Below are 12,184 nucleotides of genomic sequence, written 5' to 3' on the forward strand. Positions count from 1 at the left end.
TTCAAAGGATTTAATAACTCAAGAATGTTAGTTAATATTATTAATAATCAAAAATAATGATCATAATAATAATGACCATAGTAATAATAATTACACACAAAAATTCAGTACTAAAAAATAATAATAATTCTACACGTCCTGAGGTATACTAAAAACGATTATTGTAAGAGAGAATGAATTTTGTCTCTTTATCCTAATTCCTCCAGCGTTGCCATCGTCTCATCCAACTCTTGCTTTGCTTTTTCATATTTTTCTTCTAATTTTTCAAGGTCCTCTACAATAATACAATGTAATAATAATAATAATAATAATAATAATAATAGATATCATTATCATTGCTTTACTTTCAGCAGTATCCAATTGAGATTTCAGAGAGTCCTTTTCCCTATTAAAATTATAAACACAACAGTTAATGCAATGACATGATGATGATGTAGTACTGTAGTTAAATCATCATCCTACAACTAGTACAGACCACAAGAACAGATCAGTATGACCAAATTTGGTAAAAGTGGCTTAGGAATTCACTCATAAGGGATTCGTGTAATTAGATTTCGTTTCTCTGCAATGAATAACAAAAGCTAAGGTGTTTGAAATTGCTGCAATGTTTTGTAACACTCTAATTAATCTGAAAGGCCAACTACAACCAACAACATCTATGTTTAGCCATCCTTTCTATTATTGTTTTTATTTCATCAATGCATGCCCTTATTAATCACACGAGTGGTAACCAAAATATTGCTCTTACCTTGAAAGTTCATCATTTGCCCGATCAGACTCACTAAGTTGGTCCTTTAATTTGTCTACTTGCTCTTCAGCCATAGCCAAATCATCTTCAAGGAGCTTTATTCTGCGCTCAGCATCTTTGCATTTAGATTCAGTCTGCATAATCATCGAGTTAAATCAATAATTATAATCAAAGATCCCCTTACTTCATTTTTTTCGTGTTCCATGGCGCTTCGCTGTTCATGAAGCTTGTCAAGCTCTTCGGTAGCTTTGTCATACTTCTCTCGAAATGCTTGCTGGTTTGTCTCTCTAAAAAATATAATATTAACAATGCATTCAAGTAGTGATAGTGTTTATTGCCCAGTCTAGTGTACATCACACAGTAATCATAATCAAGTGGTTTAACACTAGCACTGGCTTTGATGTGGTTTCACTTTTCCACACATACCACATGAAAAAAATTAAAATAAAACCAATATTATTATTATTATACCTCTGAGTGTCATCAAGTTGCTTTTCAAACATATCTGCTTTTTCCTGGGCTATTTCCAACCGCCTCTCAGTCGTTTCGAGGTCATCTTCCATCAATTTTAGTTTTCGCTTCAAATCATCTATCTCTTGATCTTTCTATGATAACACAGGCAAGTTTACACTCATGGTGAATCATTCTTTAGTCACTAACTTTGTCTAACTCATTGATCAACTCTTTCTTTTCTGCTTCGGCCTCTTCTGCTTTCTGTTTTGCGTCATCTGCCTCTTTCTTGAATTTTTCAATCTTCTTTTTAATATTTTCAGCCATTATTTATCAAAATCTCAGCTAGAGGACTCAACTAAAAGAAGATAGTGAGGGCAAACAACTCAAAATTCTTGTCTTGGCACAGTTGAGAGCAGATTACTGAGATTAGTGGTCAAGTGGAAGAGTGTGGGAGTTTTTATACTCCAATGAAACCTCAAAATTTCATTATACCTTACTAACTACTTAATAAAACACCTTAAAAATAGCAATAAATAATAATAATAATAATAATAATAATAATAACATCTATTAATTGTTAAGTACTATTGGTTGTTGAGTAAAGTGCTAGTGTTATTTAGAGCTTCATCATGACTAGTTTTATGGTGCATAAAGTAGCCCTGGATCTCAGCTAGGCTCACATTATTCCTAACAGATAGGACACTTGATGCAAATAATCGTCCTTTCTCTAAAGATGCCTCCGGATAAAAACGATTAAACATGGCTTCCAATTGATACTGACTCGCATAATCAATCAACACCTTTACATCAACACGTCCAGGACGAACCAACGCAGGGTCCAGCCTCTCCCGATAATTGGTTGTCATTACAACAATTCGACCTTCGCCAGATGCAACCCCGTCCAAAGCATTGAGTAATCCACTAAGCGTCAACCGGCTCAGACCATCATAAGCTGTTCTTGTCCTTTCGTTATCTTCCCTACTAGTAAAAGCAGCGTCGACATCTTCAAGGAGTATGATAGATTGTTCAGGAGCTATACTAAGTAGGTGGTTAAGTCTATCGTCTGATAATCCTCTCTCACTGAGGTTCAATAGACATATGCTGTAATCAAGCTCTCCTGCTAGTGCCGTGATGAAGCTGCTCTTGCCACACCCAGGGGGACCGTAAAGGAGATAGCCACGTCGATACGGTATCCCCCTCACCATATACCACTGTGAGTTAGATATGAACTCTCTTACATCAGAAACAATGTAGTCCGATAGACCAGTATCCAGAATAACGGAGCTCAGTGGGCGGTGTTTCCTTGGGTACCCAAACTGTCTCCATTCGGCACCAGCTGCAACATACACCACAGTCTTTCCCTCGTGGCTCTGGAGTGCCAGCTGGCGTGCTTCGGATAAAATTTGAAAATATAATTCTCTATTTCTGCCAATTGATGTCAGCGTGACTGTCTCCCAGGGAGTTCCGTGCTGCAAATCAATCATCTGTTTCTCTCTACCAAAGAGACAATATAAGGTATTTTAAGTATTTCCTCAAAATAAACAGAAAATGCAACAAAGGGACACACAACAGTTGGCAGCGGTCAGAAGGAGCAGGTGCATAACATACCTCACTGATAGTACAAACAATATTAGTGTCAGTAATGATTTTGTTAACACAATTAGGTACACACACTTAGTAACATAGGAACAGTTGTTACCTATTCCTCTCTGCCCTTATTAATGTTCTCTTATACCAAAAGAAATGAACACCAGGGCTTGGAACAAAGTGATACTCAGTGTTGATTTTACCTGAAACAAAGACAAAGGAGAGAGAGAGAGAGAGATAGAGGGAGGGAGAGAGAGAGGGGGGAGAGGTAGAGGAATGAAGGAAGAGAAAAAAAGCGAGAGGGAGGGAATGAGGGGGAAGGGAGAAGGAAGAGAAAACATACACTTAACCACAATTCAACATAGACCACACAGGATTAGACTATTCATAATAAACATTAAAACTATCAAAGTATTACTTAAACTATTATTTAATTACCTGTGTCTAATTGGTGAAATGTAGTTTCAACTGACAAATGTTGTGATCGCCGAGCATGAGTAGTGATCCATTGTAACAACCAGAGGTAACTCTTATCTTTGCTAGGGACCTGATTGTATTAATTAACTACTCATAATGTTAATTAGTGTAAGTGTTACTTCTAATGTAATCATAAAATGGCGTCTAAAGAGTACACTCCCCCACTGAAACCCTTTCCTCAGTCCGGCTATGACTGCTCCTACTCCGACTAGCCCAAATCCAGCCCCAAAGTAAGGATTATCCTTTAAACCATTGAGAAGTGTGGAGAGAGGCATATGGATGTTCACACGTGGGTGTTAATTAACTAGTTTATAACCTAGTCCCACCCATAAGGAACCGCCCAATAGTGGGAGCACTCACTGCGCATGCTCCAACCCACGTGCTCTGTCTTAAAGTTAAAGTATCAAAATGAGTGAAGATGAAATAATTCGTAAAAGATTGATAATAGAAGGCGATAGTGGACAAGATGACAGGAGGATAACTAACCTTATGAAGACATTCCTGAAATGGTGTGACACTAAGAATATCACTGATGAAGATAACGAGACAACCTACCAGAAGATGCTCTTCACACTAGGGCAGGTTTGTAATTTAATATAATCTTTAGTCATGTATAGTGAGATAAGATAGAACTTAATCAACTATAATTGGGTACATTAAAGACTTAATTTTATTTGAAATATGCCTTCTAAGCGAGGGTTAATTTGGAATTTTTAACCCCAAACAGACTAGTTATATTACATTTTATTGATTGTTTTTATTAGGTTGAGTTTGCATTCATACGTACTGAGCTCGTCCACTCAATGAATAAACAGGAAAAGGTTAATTATGAGGATTTAGTGTCCTCAATTGATAAAGATATTTGCGATACCCAATTGCTAATTGAAACACTAAGAGGAAAGCTATCTCAGGCAAGATTGGTTCAACAGCATCGTCAGGAATATGATGCAATGGCCGGGGTTATAATGAAGACACCAGCCAGACAGGAGACGACTGAGCGGATAAATCAGCTCGAGAAGCAGCTGGAAGGATTAGCCGTAAAGCAAGCACAATTAGTTGAGAAGCTTTCAATTCACAGGAAGCAGGGATACCTTTTATCTTTTGCTTTGCATCAATTGATTGACATTTTAGACAACGAACAGTCGGATAGCGACGATTATTCGGCACCTATGGACGTTGCTTGAGTTGTTTTTTTTTTCATTTTGTTATAGACTAGACAAATACAGTCAATGTATGATTATTAAATTCTGTTATTTTCTTTTTCTGTACACGATACAGGTTAACAGTTATTAACCAATCCTTTGTTTCAACTTGTACTTCAAAACAAGAGGTGGATCCTACAGTATTTGAAAAATATATAAAAAAACAATGGCATTTCACTTTCATCATACCCTTTTCAACCAATACGAGATCCAAATGAATTTTAAAGTGTTGTCCTTGTGGAGTGTCTTCTCACAACAGAGCAGATCAATCTATTAAAATAGAATTACGTAGTTTCATTATTGCAGCACCACAAATAGTTGATAAGACACATAAAACATAAAGTAATTTTTAGCATACATCATAATTTGTGCATCACTTACGTCATACAGCGGTGGGACTACAATCTTCCCCAGAATAAATTTCTTGAGATGGAAGACTGTCACACGAGATGAGCAGCGATAATATTTACGAGACAAATCCTAGGAATCATTATCAAAATGAAGCAGCTTTATAATCATTTATAGTTACTTGTAAATTCAGCTCATACTGTGAATTAGAACTATAGGGAAATGAATGACAGTACACGTGAAGCATCAGTTTATTGTTTGAATACCTGTGGGACTCAATCTGAAGAGATATCAAATCATCATCACGACTATAATGTGACAGGGAGAATTCTGTTGCTGCACCAATATGATCTGGTGGCGGAGGCTGAACATCTATAATAATAATAATAATAATAATAATAATAATAATAATAATAATAATAATAATAATAGTAATAATAAATGAATAAATTTACATGCATCAAAGTAGTTTTATTTAGAGAATAAAAATAATAATCAAAAATGCAATTACATGCCATGCAGCATTCGCGATACAAAACAATATATAACATAATTTAACAAACTATTAGCCGTACTTGGGTCTTCTTCTCCCCTTTCTCTGTAAAACTCTTCCCTCCTCTTTTGCTCCGCTAAACAAATTAAGCAAAAATGAATGAGCTCTTGTGAGTGTTTGTTACTCACCATTATAAAGTGAAGGGACTAGCTTGTAGACAATATCCTGCATAGTGCGATCAGGCCTGTGTATGAAAAAAGAAACAAGTGGCATAATATTATTAATAGTTTTTGTAGAACCTTATATTAAGGAGCGGCTGAGTTTCATGAACTACTGTATTACAGACAGGACAACTGTTACAATTCTGAAGATACTTCACGATACAAGTCTTACAAACTTTAAGAGAGAGAGACAGAAATAGTGCAATATAATGGTATGTGTAATATGAAGAAGTAATGGTAAGGACTATAGGAGGAGAGTAGGAAAGATTCTTACAAGTATGTAGACATTCTATGATGGTGGTAGCATCAATGAGATATCCTGCACAAAGGCTACATGTGATGTGCTGGTTTATATCCTTAACCATGACAGAGTTTTGCTTAAGAATAAACAATATTGATTATGATAATACAATAAGGGCTAACCTGCATCTTGAAGTCCTCTTTTCCCTTTTTTGTACTGAATGGAGTGTACAACACAAACTTGCCAGTCAGCCAATTCTCTCTCTTTAGTTCGGACCAGGTAGCCTTCAGTAGTTATATTCTAGGGAAAAGAACCATTCGATAAAGAGACTAATCGTATGAGAGTACGGCAATAAAGAGGGGAGCCTCTAGCAGGGACTCATAAGCCAGCCTTACTTGTCTTTTTTGCAGCTCACTATTCTACGAATGCAAAAATCAATGGCGGACATTTTTGAGGCGTAACAGGAAGTTGCCTCATACATACACACATATCATAGCCTTCTTCTTCTTCTTCTAATTATCTAACCATTACCAAAAGTTAGTTCACCACAAATTCCTCGCGGCGAGGAGACGGTCTGTTGGTTGGGTCCCTTTCTTTTTCTTTTATACCCTTAGGCTTCCTTTTGGTCTGTAGAGAGAGATAGTGAGGTTTTGAAGTGAAGGCTGTAACAGGTAAGATGATGAGCCAAGTGTAAAGTTTAGTAGAATAAGATAAAATAAAATGGTAGCGAAATTCTCTCTCTCTCCTGTCCCTCTCTCTCTCTCTCTCTCTAGTACAAGTATCCTTTCAAATCCTTTCTTCTCTTTCTTTCTCTTTACTCTCATCTCCTAATCTAATGGAATTAGATTCAGCTGCTAAAAAGGTAGTAATCCATTCATACAATGTCCACATTAAACCCTTTCAGCCATCAGTCTCCATTATTATAATTTACTAACAATGATGGCTACGTATTGATGAATTGTTTCTTTCTTTTCTGCTCTCTCTCTCTCTCTTATTTCTCTCTCTCTCAAGCCTCGTATGGAGGAAGCTGTTCCTGTCACATCACGCGTCCTTCATATCAGAAACTTACCTAGCGATGCTACTGAAGCTGACGTGTTTATGTTAATGTCAACTTACGGTGCTGTGAGTATCTTCATGATTTACTTAGTGTATCACTATACCCACCCTCTGGCCTTTTATCCTCCTCTTCTGTTTGTTCTTCCTTCCTCCTCTTTCTCCCTCTCTCTCTCTCTCTCTCTCTCTCTCTCTCTCTCTCTCTTTCTCACTCTCTCTTTTCCTAAAGGTGTCAAAGGTGTTATTGTTAAGACAGAAGAACCAGGCGTTTGTGGAGTTAGCCGAATTGAGTACAGCCTGTGCTCTTGTTGATGCCTTCTCTACTAGACCTGCTCAAATCAAGTAAGCCATTTTGAATTTAAAGTTACAGGAACTTTTTTACATATGTCATTCTGACGCTGTTAGATCTAGAGGGAGTTTAGGAGATTTTTGGTCTCCCATATTTTGTCTAGGTCTCATGAAATCTCTCATTTTTAACCTTTTTGTCTTTTATGTTTAGCCTGATGTAGGTATTTTTAAGTGAGGGTTTCCCACAAAGCATGCTAAGTGAGCTAAACAGCATGAGCTTCATGAGCTGACAAGCACTACAATACAGTACATGGCATTTGGAGCAACTTTGAAAATTCGTAAAAAATCCAAACTTGATCGGAATCAGCTCAAATTTTCTACGCAACATAAGTACATGTATATGTATCAGAAAATGTAATAAAAATGGAGAATTCTCTCCTAGTCATTTTTGGCGAAATTTGGCCGATGACCCTGTACTATAGTACAGGGACTTTGGCCTGATTTTGGAGCAACTTTAAAAATTCGTAAAAAATCCAAACTTGATCGGAATCAGCTCAAACTTTCTACACAACATAAGAACATGTATATGTATCAGAAAATATTATAAAAATAGAAAATTCTCTCCTTGCAATTTTTGACAAAGTATCCTGTATTCATGACACAAGAGCACTATGCCGAAATCCTATGGAAAACCCCACCTCTTAAGCCACCCATTTTTAGTTAGATTGGCCTCTCAAAATTTATTTCTAGATCTAAAAATCAGTACTTATATGATTTTCACTCGGGAAATTTATTCCCTTTTAAAATGACTGGACTCATCCCCATAGACGCTTACCTGTACAATGTGTAATGATTGTTTCATCTCTTTGTTTATATTAGGGACAGAACTGTTTACATTCAGTTTTCAAAGCATCAAGAATTGAAATCTGGCTCTGTACGTGACTGACCACTCCATTATAATACATCATTAATACTGACATAACCAGTATTATTAATAATCTCTGATTATGCTCACATTATTTTGTTGCTCTTTCTTCCTTTCAACAGACTCCAATCGCTAACCCTGGGGGTGTCCCTACTTTCACGTCAACTGTTGGAGTCGTGGGTACATCCCAGGGACAACCAAACTCCATTTTACGAGTCATCATTGAAAACATGATATACCCAATCACCATCGATGTACTACACCAGGTAAGGAGAGAGAGGGGGAGGGAGAGAGAGAGAGAAAGAAGGTGGGTGAGAGGGTTCAAGATGAAAGAGATAGCAGTGTCATTATTGTTTTTGTGGTAATTGTTCACATTTTGTTTGCTGTAGATATTTGCTAAATATGGCGATGTCCTCAAAGTTGTCACCTTCATGAAAAACAGTAAGAGAGAGAGAGAGAGAAAAATACAAAATATTATTATTATTATTATTATTATTACTTCTACTAGCTCAATTTCATGCCTTGATACAGTATCCTAATGAGATTATTGCAACTAATGCAAAAACAGTCAGTTTTTGTTAACAATCTGTACCTTCTCATTGTACATGTGTTCCTATTACTGTAGGCACTTGATGGGCAGAATATCTACAATGGCTGCTGTACGCTACACATTGATTACTCTAAGCTATCAAATTTAACGGTTAAATTTAATAACGAAAAAACAAGGTATGCTTAGATCCTACTCTTTATTATTATTATTATTATTTGGTTGTGGGTTGAAGATAAGAATAATGTGTATTTTGTGGGTGGAATGTTGGTTCTAGAAAGAATGATGTGCCTTCATTTTTGTTCTCATTTTGTTATTTTTGTACACGTACTATTGCTTGTAAAACCTTTGTCATGTCCGAAGTATTTTTGTTCAATAATAAAGAATGAGAATGAAAAGATACCAAATATACCCGACAGATGAATTAGGACAGAATCCACAATAGTTGTTTTTTTTTGTTGTTGTTTATGTTATTGTTGTTTGTATAATTTTAGGGATTTCACTCGTCCTGACTTACCATCTGGTGATCCTGAAGCTGCTCCTCTACCCGATCTCTCAGCCTACGGTATTTAACCCTTTGCCCTCTCATTATTACTCCTCCCGTTAGGTCTTCATCCTGCCTTTCTTCAGTCTCCAGCCTTTGCTCAGTTGCGTACTGCCCTAACGGCCCTTGGTGGGACCCAGGGAGCAGCTGGGGCTGGAGTGGTGGCTCCTACACCAGTAGTACTAGCGTCTAATTTAAATGACAAAGTATACCTTGTTTTATTATTATTATTACCACCACTTGCTATCTTACCTTACAATTATCTCCTCTTTTCTTTCTTTCTCTCTCCCTCTGCTTTGGTTTCTGGCCCTCCCTCTCCCTCTCTCTCTCCCCCTCCTCCTCAAGATGATATCTCCTCATGCCCTCTTTATTCTCTTTGGTATGTATACAGACCATATTTATCCATTTATTTATTTATTTACCTATTTATTTATTTATTGTTGTTGTTTATTAATAGGTGTGTACGGAGATGTCATGCGTGTAAAAATTTTGTACAGTAAGCGAGATTCCGCCTTAGTTCAATTTAGGGAGGCACAGCAGGCACAGAATGGTACGAAACTTTAAAACCAAGTCATCACTATATGAGTGCTCTCTCTCTCTTTTTCCAGCTGTTACTCATCTCAACGGTTGCATGTTGTATGGTAAAAAACTTCATTTAACATTATCCAAGCACACTCAAGTTCAGATGCCACAGCCTGGTTCTAATGTGAGTGGGTGTGGTCAAGTGGGTGTGAGGGTTAATTTTTTCTCTTTATTAGGAAGATGCTTTGACTGAAGATTTCACTAATTCTCCTCTCCATCGTTTCAAAGTAAGCCACACCCACTTGTTCCTAATATTAATGCCGTGTTGGCAGAAACCTGGTTCCAAGAACTATCAGAATATCTATCCTCCTAGCCCAACACTACACCTTTCTAATATACCGTAAGTACAATAATAATATTTTTATTATTATGATACCAAGTGGAGAGTGTCATTATTTTTTATTTATTTTATAGCGACGGGATTACGGAGGAGTATTTAAGAGGGTTGTTCACGTCAACTGGTGGCACCGTTGTTAACTTTAGATTTTTTCAGTAAGTCATTATTATTATTATTTATTTATTTATTATTATATATTTCTTTATTATTGTTATTATTAGGAATGATCAGAGGATGGCATTGGTCCAGATGAGCTCTCCTGATGAGGCCATTAGTGCCCTCATAGTAACTCACAATCACAAAATCAGTGAGACCAACCATCTCAGGGTCACCTTCTCTAAGAGCAACATCTAGCAGCTGCTCTCCTCCCTCTACTGGCCCTCGCTTGCTGTTAATACTACTACTACTACTTTCCATTGGTTGCTGTTTCTCATCAATGATGCCTTTCTTTGTTCTAACTAGTCTCCATATTCCTTTTTCTTTCTAATATATATTATATTATATTTTCTTTGATTTTCTTTTTCGTTCTAGTCTAGGCATTATTGTGATATCTTTGACTTTTTGCTTATTTTTCATTTAAAAAATTATTATTATTATGATTTATTAATAATTATTATTTTTCAGTCAAATAACGAGAGCTATAAATGGATGGCAGTAGAGCTTTAGGTGCTAATGAAAGTGATTCACACTTGTATTCACTGCATAATTTGCACCTTAAGAAATGAGCACCTTCCACCCAATGGCAGACCAAAGACATAAACAATATATCTGTCAGTGTATATATGTACATGTATGTGTGTATGTATAGCTACTGTGTGTGTTATATGAGCCATGGTTCATCTAGTGTTAGTGCTCTGAATGGAGGATCAACTGGAGTTGAAGCTACTGCAGCTAGAGAGAGAGAGAAAGAGTACATGTAACAACGTAGCTCCATTTTCTTGTGGTCTCATTTTATAAAACTTTTGCTAATAATCAGAAGTAAGTGCACGTGTTAGTATTTGACCACAAAAATTTGGAGTTATATTGCACATGTACATGGATTATCAATGTATTTTACTGTTATTTGAAGGAGGAGGAGGAGGAGGTTGATCATGAAGAGGAGCAGGAGGAGATAGACTCTCAGTATTCAATGGAACAACTGGCAGCAATAAATCTTTTAAAGAGCTGTGTATAACTGATGACTTCTTCCTTGATGACTGAGAGAGAGAGAGAGAGAATGATATACATGTACATGCATTATGTTTCGTAAATACTTTTAGGAAACTCAGAGATAACAGTTTAGTCGTATTGGGTCTTTTTAGAGGGTTCGGGTCGACACACATATCCACAACCTAAAAAAGGAACTGTCTAGTGAATGAAAGGAGAGATGTATGACATTAACTTTAAAAAATGTTTTTGAGTAGTCTTGAATGGGGTCGACGTTTTCATGTCTTCTCATCAGCATTGGAGGATGCCCCCGTAATTTCAGCATCATTATCTGTAGAAATTAACAAGTAAAATTTAAAAATGATTTATATGCAAATCTCCCTCCCTCCCTGTTTAATTAATTTCATTATTACTTCAGTTAGTGGTAGGCCAGCAAACGGGGCTTCCCCTGTAGCCAATTCAAGGGCCGCGATTCCAATACTATAAACCGGTAAATAAAACAGGTTTAACTGGAAGTACATGCCTGTATATGTCCGATTTATAAGTATATCCAAACAAATCCTGGGCCAGTACTTCTGGAGCAAGCCAGCAAATGTTGTCACCAGTTGACTGGAAATGACCATGCAAAGCCTAAAAATAAATAAATAAAATAAAATAATAATAATAAAAAGTAAAAGAAATAAATTTATAGTTTTTACTCTTTTCCTTGCTCCACTGTCCATGGTAGAGGTAAGGTTTCTGATACCGGAGAGTTTAACCCTTCCACCCTCGTGTATCCGGAAATGTTTGGCTCTAACACTCCTAAAATAAAAAAAGATAATTTATTATCTAAATACTAAATAACCAGTACCTCATTTATAATCATATAAAACCACATTACATGTATACAGTATGTCAAAATGGTCAACTTGTAGCAATGAATATCATTAGGATATTATCATCATACCAATATCATGAATAATACTAATAATAATAGGCTGTACCTGTGGACA

General features: G+C 36.5%; 6 protein-coding genes across 6 annotated transcripts in view; 2 read left to right on the forward strand and 4 right to left on the reverse strand.

Annotated features, from left to right (window-relative positions):
• Positions 1–29: 29 nt before the first annotated feature.
• On the reverse strand, positions 30–1,673 carry LOC100637253 (tropomyosin alpha-3 chain-like). The gene is made up of 6 exons (XM_003386382.3): positions 1,409–1,673; positions 1,220–1,353; positions 933–1,035; positions 749–882; positions 345–385; positions 30–274 (listed from the first exon to the last, which is right to left on the reverse strand). The coding sequence occupies exons 1-6, from the start codon at positions 1,523–1,525 to the stop codon at positions 189–191; spliced, it is 615 nt and encodes a 204-aa protein (XP_003386430.1). The 5' UTR covers positions 1,526–1,673; the 3' UTR covers positions 30–188.
• A 9-nt stretch (positions 1,674–1,682) lies between these two features.
• Positions 1,683–3,576, reverse strand: LOC100639781 (mitochondrial chaperone BCS1-like). The gene is made up of 4 exons (XM_003386402.3): positions 3,385–3,576; positions 3,227–3,335; positions 2,901–2,991; positions 1,683–2,695 (listed from the first exon to the last, which is right to left on the reverse strand). The coding sequence occupies exons 1-4, from the start codon at positions 3,538–3,540 to the stop codon at positions 1,786–1,788; spliced, it is 1,266 nt and encodes a 421-aa protein (XP_003386450.1). The 5' UTR covers positions 3,541–3,576; the 3' UTR covers positions 1,683–1,785.
• Positions 3,577–3,623: 47 nt separating this feature from the next.
• Positions 3,624–4,581, forward strand: LOC100639907 (THO complex subunit 7 homolog). The gene is made up of 2 exons (XM_003386403.3): positions 3,624–3,847; positions 4,030–4,581. Exons 1-2 carry the CDS (start codon positions 3,674–3,676, stop codon positions 4,447–4,449), a joined length of 594 nt encoding a protein of 197 aa, XP_003386451.1. The 5' UTR covers positions 3,624–3,673; the 3' UTR covers positions 4,450–4,581.
• LOC100640035 (polycomb group RING finger protein 1-like) lies at positions 4,451–6,252 on the reverse strand. Its single transcript, XM_019996139.1, has 11 exons — positions 6,166–6,252; positions 5,953–6,070; positions 5,804–5,906; positions 5,608–5,704; positions 5,497–5,552; positions 5,391–5,444; positions 5,082–5,187; positions 4,997–5,027; positions 4,849–4,947; positions 4,657–4,737; positions 4,451–4,602 (listed from the first exon to the last, which is right to left on the reverse strand). Exons 2-11 carry the CDS (start codon positions 5,956–5,958, stop codon positions 4,555–4,557), a joined length of 681 nt encoding a protein of 226 aa, XP_019851698.1. The 5' UTR covers positions 5,959–6,070; positions 6,166–6,252; the 3' UTR covers positions 4,451–4,554.
• A 779-nt stretch (positions 6,253–7,031) lies between these two features.
• Positions 7,032–10,687, forward strand: LOC100640161 (polypyrimidine tract-binding protein 2-like). Its single transcript, XM_019996136.1, has 15 exons — positions 7,032–7,165; positions 7,991–8,045; positions 8,159–8,302; positions 8,426–8,477; positions 8,545–8,603; positions 8,662–8,762; positions 9,078–9,148; positions 9,191–9,333; positions 9,473–9,506; positions 9,585–9,677; positions 9,736–9,833; positions 9,886–9,936; positions 9,982–10,049; positions 10,124–10,201; positions 10,268–10,687. The coding sequence occupies exons 3-15, from the start codon at positions 8,267–8,269 to the stop codon at positions 10,398–10,400; spliced, it is 1,017 nt and encodes a 338-aa protein (XP_019851695.1). The 5' UTR covers positions 7,032–7,165; positions 7,991–8,045; positions 8,159–8,266; the 3' UTR covers positions 10,401–10,687.
• Positions 10,688–10,740: 53 nt separating this feature from the next.
• The window catches only part of LOC100640286 (STE20-related kinase adapter protein alpha-like), a 3,191-nt gene continuing 1,747 nt past the window's right edge, over positions 10,741–12,184 (reverse strand). Inside the window, exons 7-14 of the mRNA XM_019996122.1 lie at positions 12,029–12,042; positions 11,891–11,990; positions 11,716–11,822; positions 11,606–11,672; positions 11,428–11,523; positions 11,300–11,377; positions 11,104–11,242; positions 10,741–10,937 (exon numbers count right to left, since the gene is read on the reverse strand). Of these exons, the coding sequence (XP_019851681.1) occupies positions 10,867–10,937; positions 11,104–11,242; positions 11,300–11,377; positions 11,428–11,523; positions 11,606–11,672; positions 11,716–11,822; positions 11,891–11,990; positions 12,029–12,042 (672 nt within the window). The 3' untranslated portion in view covers positions 10,741–10,866. The remainder of the gene's footprint in view (positions 10,938–11,103; positions 11,243–11,299; positions 11,378–11,427; positions 11,524–11,605; positions 11,673–11,715; positions 11,823–11,890; positions 11,991–12,028; positions 12,043–12,184) is intronic.

This window comes from Amphimedon queenslandica, unplaced genomic scaffold, assembly GCF_000090795.2.
Source record: "Amphimedon queenslandica unplaced genomic scaffold, v1.1 AMPQUscaffold_13421, whole genome shotgun sequence".
Lineage (NCBI taxonomy): Eukaryota > Metazoa > Porifera > Demospongiae > Haplosclerida > Niphatidae > Amphimedon > Amphimedon queenslandica.